Genomic DNA, 12,535 nt, shown 5'->3' with positions numbered 1-12,535 from the left:
GGGGCGATGCACAACAAGACTCCTTCATGATTCTGAAAGATAAGTTAACACATGCTCCATTACTCCAACTTCATGATTTCAATAAGACTTTTGAGCTTGAATGTGATGCTAGTGGAATTGTTTTGGGAGGTGTGTTATTACAAGAGGGCAAACTTGTTGCATATTTTAGTGAGAAATTGAGTGGGCCTAATCTGAACTATTCTACTTATGATAAAGAATTATATGCGCTGGTTCGGACATTAGAAACTTGGCAACATTATTTATGGCCTAAAGAATTTTTTATACATTTTGATCATGAATCCTTGAAGCATATTTGTAGTCAAGCTAAGTTGAATCATCGCCATGCAAAGTGGGTTGAGTTTATTGAGTCTTTTCCTTATGTTATCAAACACAAAAAGGGTAAAGATAATATTATTGCTGATGCTTTGTCGCGCCGATATACTATGCTATCTCAACTTGACTTCAAGATTTTTGGATTAGAAACCATAAAGGAACAATACTTGCATGATGCTGATTTTAAAGATGTGTTGCTGAATTGTAAAGATGGTAGAACATGGAACAAATTCGTCCTCAATGATGGATTTGTGTTCCGTGCTAACAAGCTATGCATCCCAGATGGTTCCGTTCGTCTTTTGTTGTTGCGGGAGGCGCATGGAGGAGGATTGATGGGACACTTTGGTGTGAAGAAGACGGAGGATGTACTTGCTGCACACTTCTTTTGGCCACGTATGCGTCGAGATGTTGAGAGATTTGTGGCACGCTGCACTACATGTAAAAAAGCTAAGTCTCGACTTAATCCACATGGTTTATATATGCCTCTTCCTGTTCCTAGTGTACCTTGGGAGGATATTTCTATGGATTTCATTTTGGGTTTGCCTCGTACACAGAAGGGGAGGGATAGTATCTTTGTTGTTATGGATCGGTTTTCTAAGATGGCACACTTTATTCCATGTCACAAGACTGATGATGCTACACATGTTGCTGATTTGTTCTTTCGCGGAATTGTTCGTTTACATGGTGTGCCTAATACTATTGTTTCTGATCATGATACTAAGTTTCTTAGCCACTTTTGGAGATGTTTATGGGCTAAGTTGGGGACTAAATTGCTGTTTAGTACTACATGTCATCCCCAAACTGATGGACAAACTGAAGTAGTAAATATAACTTTGTCTACTATGTTGCGGGCTGTTTTGAAGAAGAACTTAAAATTGTGGGAAGAATGTTTACCTCATGTTGAATTTGCTTACAATCGTTCGCTGCATTCTACCACTAAGATGTGCCCATTTGAGATTGTTTATGGTTTTGTACCACGTGCACCTATTGATTTGTTGCCTTTACCATCTTCTGTGAAAAATTATTTGGATGCTACACAACGTGCTGAATTGATATTACAATTGCATGAGACTACTAAAGACAACATAGCACGCATGAATGCTAAGTATAAAATTGCTGGGGATAGAGGAAGAAAACATGTTGTGTTTGATGTTGGTGATCTTGTTTGGTTGCATTTGCGCAAAGATCGTTTTCCTGAATTGCGCAAGTCTAAACTAATGCCACGCGCTACTGGTCCTTTTAAGGTGCTAGAGAAAATAAATGATAATGCATATAAACTTGAGCTTCTCGAGAATTGGGTCCGGTTAGTCCTACTTTTAACATTGCGGATTTGAAGCCTTACTTTGGTGAAGAAGAGGAGCTTTCGTCGAGGACGACTTCAATTCAAGAAGGGGGCATGATGAGGACATCCCATCTCTTGATACAACCGCTGTACCTACAGCCACACAAATACAAGGACCAATCACTCGAGCTCGTGCCAAACAACTTAACTATCAGGTACTTTCGTTTCTTGGAATTATTCCTCACATACATGAGAATATGATGCTGCCTAAATTAGATATGTTTGTTACTCTTAGGAATGATGGACCAAGCATGGATGAGGAGGACAAGCATTGGAGCATGATCACGCATGGAGGAGATGGCAGCAAGCATTTGAGGATTGAAGATGACGCTGCAAGTGGAGATTTCAGAACTTTGAAGCCACCATAAGAGGAGATGAAGACATGGACGAAATATAGAGTTTTCTACTTCATAATTTCGTCCATAGCATAATATGGTGCTGCGTCACCTTTAGTTTTGGGCCAGGTCCATGTCATTTTCGCAGGAATTAAGTCAGCCACTTTTTAGAGTCCGTATTGAAGGGGGAAAGGCCTTCTAGGGTTTGGTTCGGCCACCATACGTATGGCTGGCCGATACCCCACCTTTTCCTCCTTTAAATACCCCCATAGTCGTCACGTTTAGACTCGGATTTTGCTTAGACTAAAAGTTAGCCATTGCGCAACTCTCGTGTACTTCTTTTGAGGCCAACGCCCAGAACAAGACCGACTATTCGGAATCCCACCTTTTTCAATAAAGCTTTCATCTTTCATCCGCAATATTCTGATTGCAATATTAGTTCTTACTTGTTCTCGATTTCAGGTAGGAATTAAGACTCTCGCTGGTCAGGCTGATCGCGCATCCGCAAGATCAGTAACTCCCGGAGATTGTCATAGCAATTGCATTGGCGCACGAGCTTTGCACGTGTAGTCGGATCGTCAAGTACGAACTCCACCAACAAATCGATCTATCCACCTCTCATCGAAAGATCGACCACCTTTGCCCTATCACGACCCGTCCGGTGGGATTTTTTTTCCTCGTGTGCCAAACCCGAGCAAACCGTGGTGGATGCTTGATCCGCGAAATGACGAGGAGAGCTAGGTGCCTTGTTACATTGCCACCGTGCGGTCACCTCCCAGCTAGCCGCGTACTACCTATTTGTACCGACTTGTGTGGTGTGATAGTCGTCTCGTGACTCTCATTGTATAGGACATGTTTGGTAGGCCGCAACCGCTCCAGTGACACCCTAGGGAAACAAAATTGGGCAGGTTGGTAGATTATGATCCCTCTGCATTGTGCACAACGCGGTTCTAAAAGCAGCCCTCGTCTCCTGCTTTTGAATAGGTCGTTCCCCTCGAGCAACCCTCGTCTCGCGCTCCGCCGATGGAAAATGGCATCTTTGCCTGCACGCGCGGAGCACGGCTAACCATGGAGATGGCGAGAGCACATGCGCACTATGGCAAAAAGGGAAAGGGGCAAGAAGGATTATGTCACCTCCTGCCGAATAGCCTCCCCTATTTGTATCCTTCACTCTCACCGGCGATTCCAAATCCTCGCTCCCCCCTCGGGCTCCATCTTCGTTCTACAGAAGGTAACTGATGCTTCCACGTTCGGTCGACGACGACGGTGGCAACTAGTCTACTTCATCCGCTGCCATTTGCCTTTTTTTTTGTAGCGATGTAGATTTACCGTTTCCATACTGGATGACTGGTTTTGCCCCTTGTGAAGTGTTATATCTGCAAGTAGTTACATTGATATGTGGTGTGTGGTGATTGTTGGACTCCATGTGTGATGACTTTAGCCAGGCCATGATTTGTGTTGGGCACTCGTAGATCCCCTCTTGTGTGCCTGATTCACAACCCATTCCTTGTGAGAAGACCAAGCGGACGAGGTCCTTGTGGATACCCTCATGGCCAAGGTCGTGGCAGAGGTTGCGGCAAGGATTGCTGCCACAAAAAAGAAGGTTGCATAGAAGTGGGCAATGAATTGGCTCCCCTTCATGTCCAACCTTTTGTTGGATAATATGTGCGAGCTGATCAAGAGCAACGTTCGAACTGACAAGAGATTTAAAGAAGTCCATCTGACTATCCTGGCCAAGGCTCTTCTAAGCACTATGGTGCTCACGTTATCTCAACACTGGTGTACATCCACATGAGGAAGTGGATGACTATGTGGCTCACCATTATTAGGCTCTGAGATCTTAGCCGAGCTCAATGTTGCGAGGAGAGCAAATGCATCATCCTTTAGAGCGACCACTACCACGACCATGTCACGGTTAGCACACTATCCTCCACCATTGTTGCACTTCATCCTTTATCACTAACCTGCACAACTAACACATTGTCTTCCCTTGTTAGGATCACCCTAAGAACATCGAGTTCCTAAACATGCCCATTGCCAACTACGGATGAGATGCATGCCATCTTCTCGTTCGTCCTGTCCAGTGGCAAGTACGCCATGGGCTCAACTGGGCCCCTCGGTACACCTCTAGTTGCCCCTTCACCTGAGAATGCTGACACACCAAGGAGTCTGAGACAGTGGTCCTCGATGACGCCCTTGACAAGCCTGCTGACGCCCCTGAGAAGGGCTCTTCATGTAAGAGGAAGAGGGATGCCTTTGCAGATGATGAGGTTGTAACCCAAACCATAGATAACAAAACCCAAAATGTACGATATAATCATCTAGTAAACTCATAGATTGTACTGTGCTAGTACTAATACTACTATATCAACGCAGTCAATCTGCTAGGGGTGATTTAATGGACATAATAGGGGCGATCAGTATCGCACCGACGACGGCATACAACAGCTAGCATATGCGATCAATGCCTCTATATCACCAATCACACTGTGTACGACTGCTGGATGGTCTCAAGGTCCAACCCCTTCTGCCTTACCACCGACTCCATCCGCCCCTTCAGGGTGTTCAGCTCCCTCAGCCTGCAAGAATCCACAGGTTATTACTATAGATATATACCAAGAGGGTGATTGGTTGCATGGGGATAGATCGTCTCTGTGTTGTACCTTGCGATTTCGGCTCTCCTCCGGGCCTCGTCTGCGAGCTGGTTGAGTTCGCTGTAGCTGTTCATGCCATGGAAAGTGGTCGACTCTGCTGGCTGAAGCCCATGTAGCGTCCTCTGAGCGGTCGCCCACTTGAGCTCACGTTCTTCCCGCCCAAAATCCTTCTTCCTCGTGAAGGCAATCTGCATTGGGCAGCCCATGCAGAAAAAACATGAGTACACCACCTGCCAGGAAACTAAATGTTGGATGCCAAGAGGTACACGGTATGTGTGTTCTTACCCTTTGGTCAAGGACAAGATCCCAGGCTCTCCCGCTCATCGCGTAACGAATGAGGAACTTGATGACATCCAATGGCAAGTAAAAGACAATGTTGTAAAGCCAAATGACACCAGCCCAACCCCATCCAATGCCTTTGATTGCAGCAAATCCCCAGTCGGCGTAGACAGCAATTATAGTAGCAATCTGCGAGCAAGGAAAATGTGAGCACATGGTAGTAGTAAGCTGCAACAAGAAGCTCAGCAACTCTTTACGCAGTTGGGCATGGATTCAATTGAGGGGATCACTTACCAGCTGAGCCACCAAGAAAGCAGAGACCAGCAAAAATCCAGGACGCTCCATAAATGACCAGCTGCGAGACCGTGTTACAAAGATGAGGGCTTGGCTGATTGTGCTGACTTGCAGGTAGACAGCAGAGGCAAGCTTTTGGATGTCATCCTGGGCAGTTTTCTCAAGGCTTTCAACGTGAAACACACGCTGAGAATTAGCAAAGGATGAGCATATGTCAGCACATGTATATGACTTATGCATTCAATCAAGCAAACTATATACAAATGCTTAAGAAACCACTGGTCATACCGGGAAGAAGTTAGTTTTATATGCTGCCCAGAAGAAGATGACTGTCATCATGGCTAAGTAACTACCAAGGACAACCCCAGTTGCAAATATCTCAGATAACTTCCAGGTGTCAGGTTGTGGAGATGGTTTTACTCTGTCCTTTGAGATAGTCATTATGGTACCTGTTTGTATCAAAATGTATTAGTTGTTAGCTAACATAATATTCGAAATAGACTTAAGATGTATGTCAACAAATGATCAACTGTAGGTTTTACTCTTGTCTGAATTAGCTAAAACTAGGCGTACCATCATTGAGGATCGCAATGATCAAGACCATAAATGGTGGGAAGTCAAACTGCCATATCAGCGCAAGAAGCATAAAACCTAGCTGTTACAACAAAGTGTGGAGACAAAGTGAATTAGCTTGTCCATACAGTCAACAAATATATAAACATGACTTAGCGGACAACTGAAATCTAAGGAATAATAGCTTACCACAATACGGATCGTAATTGACACTGCATATATCTGCAAACATAAAACTTAAATTATTGGAAACATAATTGTGGACTTAAAAACTGGAAAGGATTTGCAAAAATTGACTTACTGTGTAATTTTTCATCCGCTGGAAAATTGCTCGACTTGTTAACACAGCACTAATAATCACACTAAGGCCCGGTTCAGTCAAGACAATGTCTGAAGCACTACGAGCTGCATCAGTCGAGTCATCCACTGCAATGCCAATGTCAGCCTTTTTCAAAGCTGGAGCATCATTTACACCATCTCCAGTCATACCACATATATGTTTTCTTGCTTGCAGCCGTTTCACAATCTCATATTTGTGCTCTGTAAAGTGATAGTTAAAAGCAAAGTAAGCATGACTGCACGAGTACTGCCAATAGATGTAGAGGAATCATTAGGCCTACAAAGCAATAGTAACCTACTGATGAAATCGTTTACCTGGAAAGACACCAGCAAAGCCATCAGCTTTCTCAATCAATTCATCAACTGGCAAAGCAACAATTGACTCATCCTTGTGTTGTCCCAGTAAAGCAGATGAAGGATACATATTAGTACCCATTCCCAGACGGCGTGCTGTTTCCTTCCCAATTGCAAGTTGATCACCTGAAAAACATTCAGAACAGATTGCTAAGCTTGTGTAACTTCATTCACATTTGCTGGATAATAGTTTAATGATACTCCATGGCTAGTACCCTATATACTAGTCTAATCTGCAAATGATGTGTTAAGATGATGCAACACTCTATATCAGAATACTCTATTCAGTCAACATTGCGAGGGTGCATACAGATGAAATAAGACAAACCTGTAATCATTTTAACATTGACACCAAGATTGAGTGCCCTCCTAATTGTTTCTGCACTATCATGTCGAGGGGGGTCAAAAAGTGGCAAGAGTCCAATGAACTGCCATGGTCCTCCAGGACTTTCCTTCCTACCATCTGGTACTTCCTGTATAAGCATTTTCAGTCACATACAAAAGAAGGTTACTAAGAGCGTACAGCTACTGCAAGGTGGTGGGATCTCAAAACCTGGTATGCCACACCAAGCGATCGCAGACCACGCTCAGCAAATTTGTCGATCACAACCCTGACTCTTCTTTCAATCTCTGATTTATTGTGTGCAAGGTCTAGAATCTGTTGAGGTTACATAATCAGTAAGTGCAATGACATATGGAGGAATATAAAGATCCCAGATGTGAACATAAATTCATACCTGTTCTGGTGCTCCCTTGCTAACACGATGCATTTTGCCCTCTGCATCGAGGTAGGTTAAGGCGGTTCTTTTGTCGGTTGGATTAAATGGCAGAAAATGAACCTCTTGGATACCAGCACGAGCCTGCTTGTCAAACAAGCAAAGTTAGATAAGGAATGAAAAACAAAAATAGCTTTATACTCCCAAACTGAAAAGATATATCTGATATACCTCCTTTGGATCAGCAAGCATACCAACCATTGTGGCATCTATAGCGTCCTGATTTTCTGTACGTGAAGCTCTGGCAGCCATTAGGATCACAGTATCCTGATCAATACCCCTTTGGACAACCTGATTCATGTAAGAACATGTTAAAGGAGATGAACTGCATCAGTAAAAAGATAAACTGTTAACCATTTAATGTAACAAAGGTCTGACCTCGATTAGATTCTTGTCCACAGTCAACTTGTTCAAAGTTAGTGTCCCTGTCTTGTCACTGCAGAGAACATCCATGCCAGCCATTTCCTCAATTGCTGTCATTCTCTTTGTAATTGCTCCCTACAACAATAAGCAAGAAAACAATTACAGTCATGTCACACAACAGATTACATTAGCAAAAAAAGACGTGAATACCTGTTGAGCCAGGCGGTGTGACCCTATGGCCATAGTCACAGAAAGAACAGTGGGCATGGCAATGGGAATTCCTCCAATCAGAAGGACCAAAAGGTTGTCAATTCCAGGTCGGTAAGCCCTATGTTGGATCGGGTACATGACAACAATCTCAATAACCATTCCCACAGCAATTGAACAGATGCAGAAGTTCCCAATGGCAGTCAGAACCTGGATAACAGATAAGCAGCTGCCAGTCACATCAACAATTTCAATGCAATACAGTAAACAACAAGTCATGAAATCAAGGACTGGAGGCTTGCCTTCTGGAAGTGGCCAACTTGGTTTGTTGAATCGACGAGATGTGCGGCCTTGCCAAAGAACGTGTGCACGCCAGTGGCAATGACAACAGCCTCCAGTTCGCCCTGCTTGCAAGTGGAGCCAGAGTAAACCCCATCGCCAGGGCCTTTGGTCACCGGCAGGGACTCGCCAGTGAGAGAGGACTGCAGGAGAAAACCAAATCACAGGTCAGTACACAGAAGCATAAACCTGCATGGCCAAACGATTCAGCAATTTAAATGACCTGGTCAATCTTGAGAGGATCGCCCTCAAGGAGACGGGCATCGGCCGGGATGATATCCCCAAGCTTCACACTTATGATGTCTCCTGGGACAAGGATGGCTGATTCCTCCTCGTTCCACTTACCGTTCCTAAGAACCTTCATCGCCACAAAACATACAAATCAGTACTCAAGCACAGGACATGCAGAAGCCGGGGTTTCATTCCCCATTTCGAAAAAAAAAGCACAGGACATGCGCATTATAGCAAGCAAGATGTCGTGAATACCTTTGCCTTGGGAGCAAGCCGAGCCATGAGAGCAGCAGCAGCGTTGCCCGCATTGTTCTCCTCGATGAAGCTGATTGTGGAGTTGATGATGAGCAGGGTGATAATCCCCACGAAGTCCTGCCAGTCCGGTGGTTTCCCCTACAGAAACACATCAAGAATTTCTCTCAGTCCACAGTATCTTACTTAGCTGCCATATCCACACATGGTCTCAGGTAGCAAGAACTTACTCCTCCATTGGCGAGGGCGATGGCCATGATTGCAGCGGCCTCCATGACCCATGACAGTGGGTTCCACATGAACCCCAAGAACTTGAGGAACTTGCTCTCCTGCATACACACAGAAATGAAAATATATGGTGTCAACACTCACGATGAGCATTCGTGGGCCACGGATTCAGCAAGATTTCTTTTACCTTCTTCTCCTCGAGCTTGTTGGGGCCGAAGATGTCGAGGCGCTGCTCGGCCTGGGCGGAGGTGAGGCCCTCGCGGCTGCATCTCAGGTTCTCGAACACCTCCTCCAACGGTATGTTCTCCTGCGCAGCGACAAGAACCCGTCCGTCATACCGCGGCCACAGAAATCAGCAGAAACTTGTTGTTGGTAAAAGAGAGAAATTTGGGGTAGTTCTTCAGCGGAAAAGGAGGGGGATGAGTTCGTGGAATTAAATAAAAGCTTGTAGAAATGTAACAACAAAAGAACGTAAGAAAACCGCCGCCGCAGGAGCCCAAGCGAAAGTAACCGGAAGCAGATTGGAGGCAGCAGGGAAGGAACCCAATCGCGTGATGGCGTTTGCCCCCCCAAATCGGCGAGAAATGCGATACACAAAACAAATCGCGTGACGCCGAGGAGACCATCCACCAAGAAGAAGCAGAAAGTAGATGGAAAACAAGAAGATGGAGCGGAGTACTAGTACTAGTTACCAGTAACGCACTACACACCAAAACCCGCCCCCCTCCAAAGAACCCTCCAGAATCCACAGGAAAACAAAATCAGCACGAAATGAATGAATATGACCAAGATGAACGAGCGGAACAGCAACAAATCGAAACCTCGAGAGAGACAGACAGAAACGGGAGCGGAGAGATTCAGAACAAGAACAAGAACAGAGGGGCAGGAGAGCGTACGAGATCAACGGACTCCTTGAGCACGGCGTCCAGGTTGGACGCCTTCTCGTCCATGGCGCTCGCTCGCGGACTGATTTCTCTCTCTGCGCTGGACAGGGGTGGGGGGGGAGAGGTTGAGCACTTGAGCCCGGAGTCCGGACTGCTGTCACCGGAGCAAAGCAGAGCAGGGGTTCAGTTTGGGGGGCGACACACGGCTATATACCAGCGGAAAAGGGAGAAAGTGGTGGAAAGGAAAATTTTCAAGAGTGGTGGAAAGGGAATTTTAACGTGGGGGTATTTTGGGGAGTGGGTTTGTGCCAATCGTGTGCCACCCCATGCGTCCGTTGGTCCGTGCACCTCGGGGTGCCATTTAGATTCTTTCGATTTTACTCGATTGTTTGGTTTTTCAAAAGAGTAGTAGTAACAAAAAAAATTGCAGGACCACCGTTAACCCGGCAGTTTGGTTTTGGTGTTAAACATAAAATAAATAAATAAAAATAAATAAATAAATAGATAAAACCATGCAACGGGTGCTTGCCACAAATAAAATTTCTCAAAGCGGGAAAGATGTTTTTTTTTTCAAAAATCCACTTCAAAATTGGTGCTTGAGAAACGCGAGCCGGCTACAAGAGGGGCAAAGAACATGGCAACAATGGCTTCGTGTGGCTTTTCCAGTCAGAATGGTCATTCCATCCGATTCAAGATCCCGAATGGATCAAACTAAGAGCATCTCCATCCGTTGGCGCTCCTTACAGTCAAATCCGGCGCTAATAGCGCTAGATTAGACGAAAGTTTCGATCGGGAAGCACCGAAGTTCCAGCCGTCTCCCCGGTAGACACCCGGTGTTCGACGTTTTTCAGAAGAAAAAAACGTTCCTGACTGCCAAATTTCCAGCATAATTCGGCGAATTTGACTAGTTTTGCCAATATTTGGCTTATTTTTACAAATAAACGTTACAGTTTAACAAAATAAGACAAGTTTTCAAACAAATCAAATGGAAACTAGTTGGTGTTGCCTCGAAGCATCCATGTTCTCCACCAGATCATCCTGCAGCTGTTGATGCATTGTGGAGTTTCGAATCTCCTGATGCATAGCGATGAACGCATCCCACGATGCTGGCACCTGGTGGTTAGGCTATGCAAGAGGACCCTCTCTGTCATATGGTGCAGCTTGTTCGCTCAGAGGAACCAAATACTTTCGCTCATTCTCGATAATCATGTTGTGTTCAGACACAACAGTTCATCACCTCCCACATCTGATCTTTGGACCAAGTCAAAGCCGGGAACCGGACTACAGCAAATCTCTGCTCGAGGACACCAAATGCACGCTCGACGTCCTTTCGGCAATCTTCTTGTTCCTTGACAAACTCTAGCTCCTTCGGGAGGACGGCGCCTAAGATAGTCTTCACAAATGTTGGTCACTTTGGATAGATACCGTCACGCAAGATAGTATCCCTTGTTGTACTACCGGCCATTGATCACAAAGTTAACCAGGAGAGCATGACCCTCAACAAGCTTGGAGAAGATCGGCGAGCACTACAAGACGTTGATGTCGTTGTTGGATCCCGGCATACCAAAGAAGGAGTGCCAAATCCAGAGATCATGGGTAGGCGCCACTGCCTCAAATATCACAGTGCAACCTTTTTTGTGACCCTTGTACATTCTCAGCCAGGCGAACAGACAGTTCTTCCATTTTCAATGCATGCGGTTGATACGTCCAATTTGCATCACTATTTTATATCATAATTTGCTGTTATTCATTGATATATTTCATATTGGGACACAATACTTATGTTATTTCATCTATTTTGCATGTTTCATGATTATTTGGAGATCGAACACCGGAGCCAGGATTCTGCTGGAAAAAGCACCGTCAGGATGCGATATTTCGGAAGATCAACTGTGGAAGGAAGTTTTACCAAAAATCCTATTTTCCCAGATGACGGAGGAAGCCGGAAGGGGGAGCCAGCTGGACCCGGGGTGAGCCCACACCATAGGGTGGCGCGGCCCATGGCTCGGCCGCGCCACCATGTGGTGTGGGGCCCCCTCGGCCTCTTTCGCCTCCTTTTCTTCGCGAAACCCTTCGTCCCGAAGACGGAAGCCACGAGAGGAATCCTCACGAAGGGTTACAGCCGCCTCTGCGGGGCGGAGAACACCAGAGAGAAAAGAGCTCTCCGGCGGGCAGGAATCCGCCGGGGAAATTCCCTCCCGGAGGGGGAAATCGACGCCATCGTCACCGCCATCTCCACCGCTGGACATCGTCACCGCTGTAGCAATTTGGGTTTGATCTTGATTGTTTGATAGGGGAAACTCTCCCGATACTGATTTCTACTTGTTGTTGATGCTATTGAGTGAAACCATTGAACCAAGGTCTATGTTCGGATTGTTATTCATCATCATATCACCTCTGATCATGTTCCATATGATGTCTCGTGAGTAGTTCGTTTAGTTCTTGAGGACATGGGTGAAGTCTAATTGTTAGTAGTGAACTATGGTTGAGTAATATTCAATGTTATGATATTTAAGTTGTGGTGTTATTCTTCTAGTGGTGTCGTGTGAACATCGACTACACGACACTTCACCATTTATGGGCCTAGGGGAATGCATCTTGTACTCGTTTGCCAATTGCGGGGTTGCCGGAGTGACGAAACCTAAACCCCCGTTGGTATATCGATGCGGGGAGGGATCGCGAGGATCTCGAGTTTAAAGGCTGTGGTTAGATTTATCTTAATTACTTTCTTGTAGTTGCGGATGCTTGCAAG

General features: G+C 45.4%; 1 protein-coding gene across 1 annotated transcript; it reads right to left on the bottom strand.

Moving 5' to 3' along the window:
• Positions 1–4,326: 4,326 nt before the first annotated feature.
• LOC124669626 (plasma membrane ATPase 3) lies at positions 4,327–9,948 on the bottom strand. Its single transcript, XM_047206207.1, has 21 exons — positions 9,796–9,948; positions 9,087–9,206; positions 8,902–9,000; positions 8,675–8,812; positions 8,412–8,546; positions 8,152–8,331; positions 7,853–8,059; positions 7,658–7,777; positions 7,451–7,570; positions 7,241–7,363; positions 7,057–7,161; positions 6,832–6,976; positions 6,465–6,629; positions 6,112–6,350; positions 6,000–6,032; positions 5,811–5,892; positions 5,526–5,686; positions 5,238–5,423; positions 4,950–5,132; positions 4,674–4,852; positions 4,327–4,589 (listed from the first exon to the last, which is right to left on the bottom strand). The coding sequence occupies exons 1-21, from the start codon at positions 9,847–9,849 to the stop codon at positions 4,493–4,495; spliced, it is 2,871 nt and encodes a 956-aa protein (XP_047062163.1). The 5' UTR covers positions 9,850–9,948; the 3' UTR covers positions 4,327–4,492.
• Between the last annotated feature and the right edge of the window lie 2,587 nt (positions 9,949–12,535).

The sequence above is a fragment of the Lolium rigidum genome, chromosome 7 (genome assembly GCF_022539505.1).
Source record: "Lolium rigidum isolate FL_2022 chromosome 7, APGP_CSIRO_Lrig_0.1, whole genome shotgun sequence".
In the NCBI taxonomy this organism is placed as follows: Eukaryota; Viridiplantae; Streptophyta; class Magnoliopsida; order Poales; family Poaceae; genus Lolium; species Lolium rigidum.
Note: the sequence above shows the minus strand (reverse complement) of the source record. Positions and strands in the feature narration are given on the sequence as shown.

What these genes read in the sequence shown, in the direction of transcription:
- LOC124669626 (XM_047206207.1), bottom strand. Translation starts at nt 9,849, where the DNA reads ATGGACGAGAAGGCGTCCAACCTGGACGCCGTGCTCAAGGAGTCCGTT. An exon ending in TGGACAAGAATCTAATCGAG is followed by an intron (nt 7,571 to 7,657) that starts GTCAGACCTTTG and finishes TACATGAATCAG; the next exon opens with GTTGTCCAAAGGGGTATTGA. An exon ending in TGCTTGCTGATCCAAAGGAG is followed by an intron (nt 7,364 to 7,450) that starts GTATATCAGATA and finishes TTTGACAAGCAG; the next exon opens with GCTCGTGCTGGTATCCAAGA.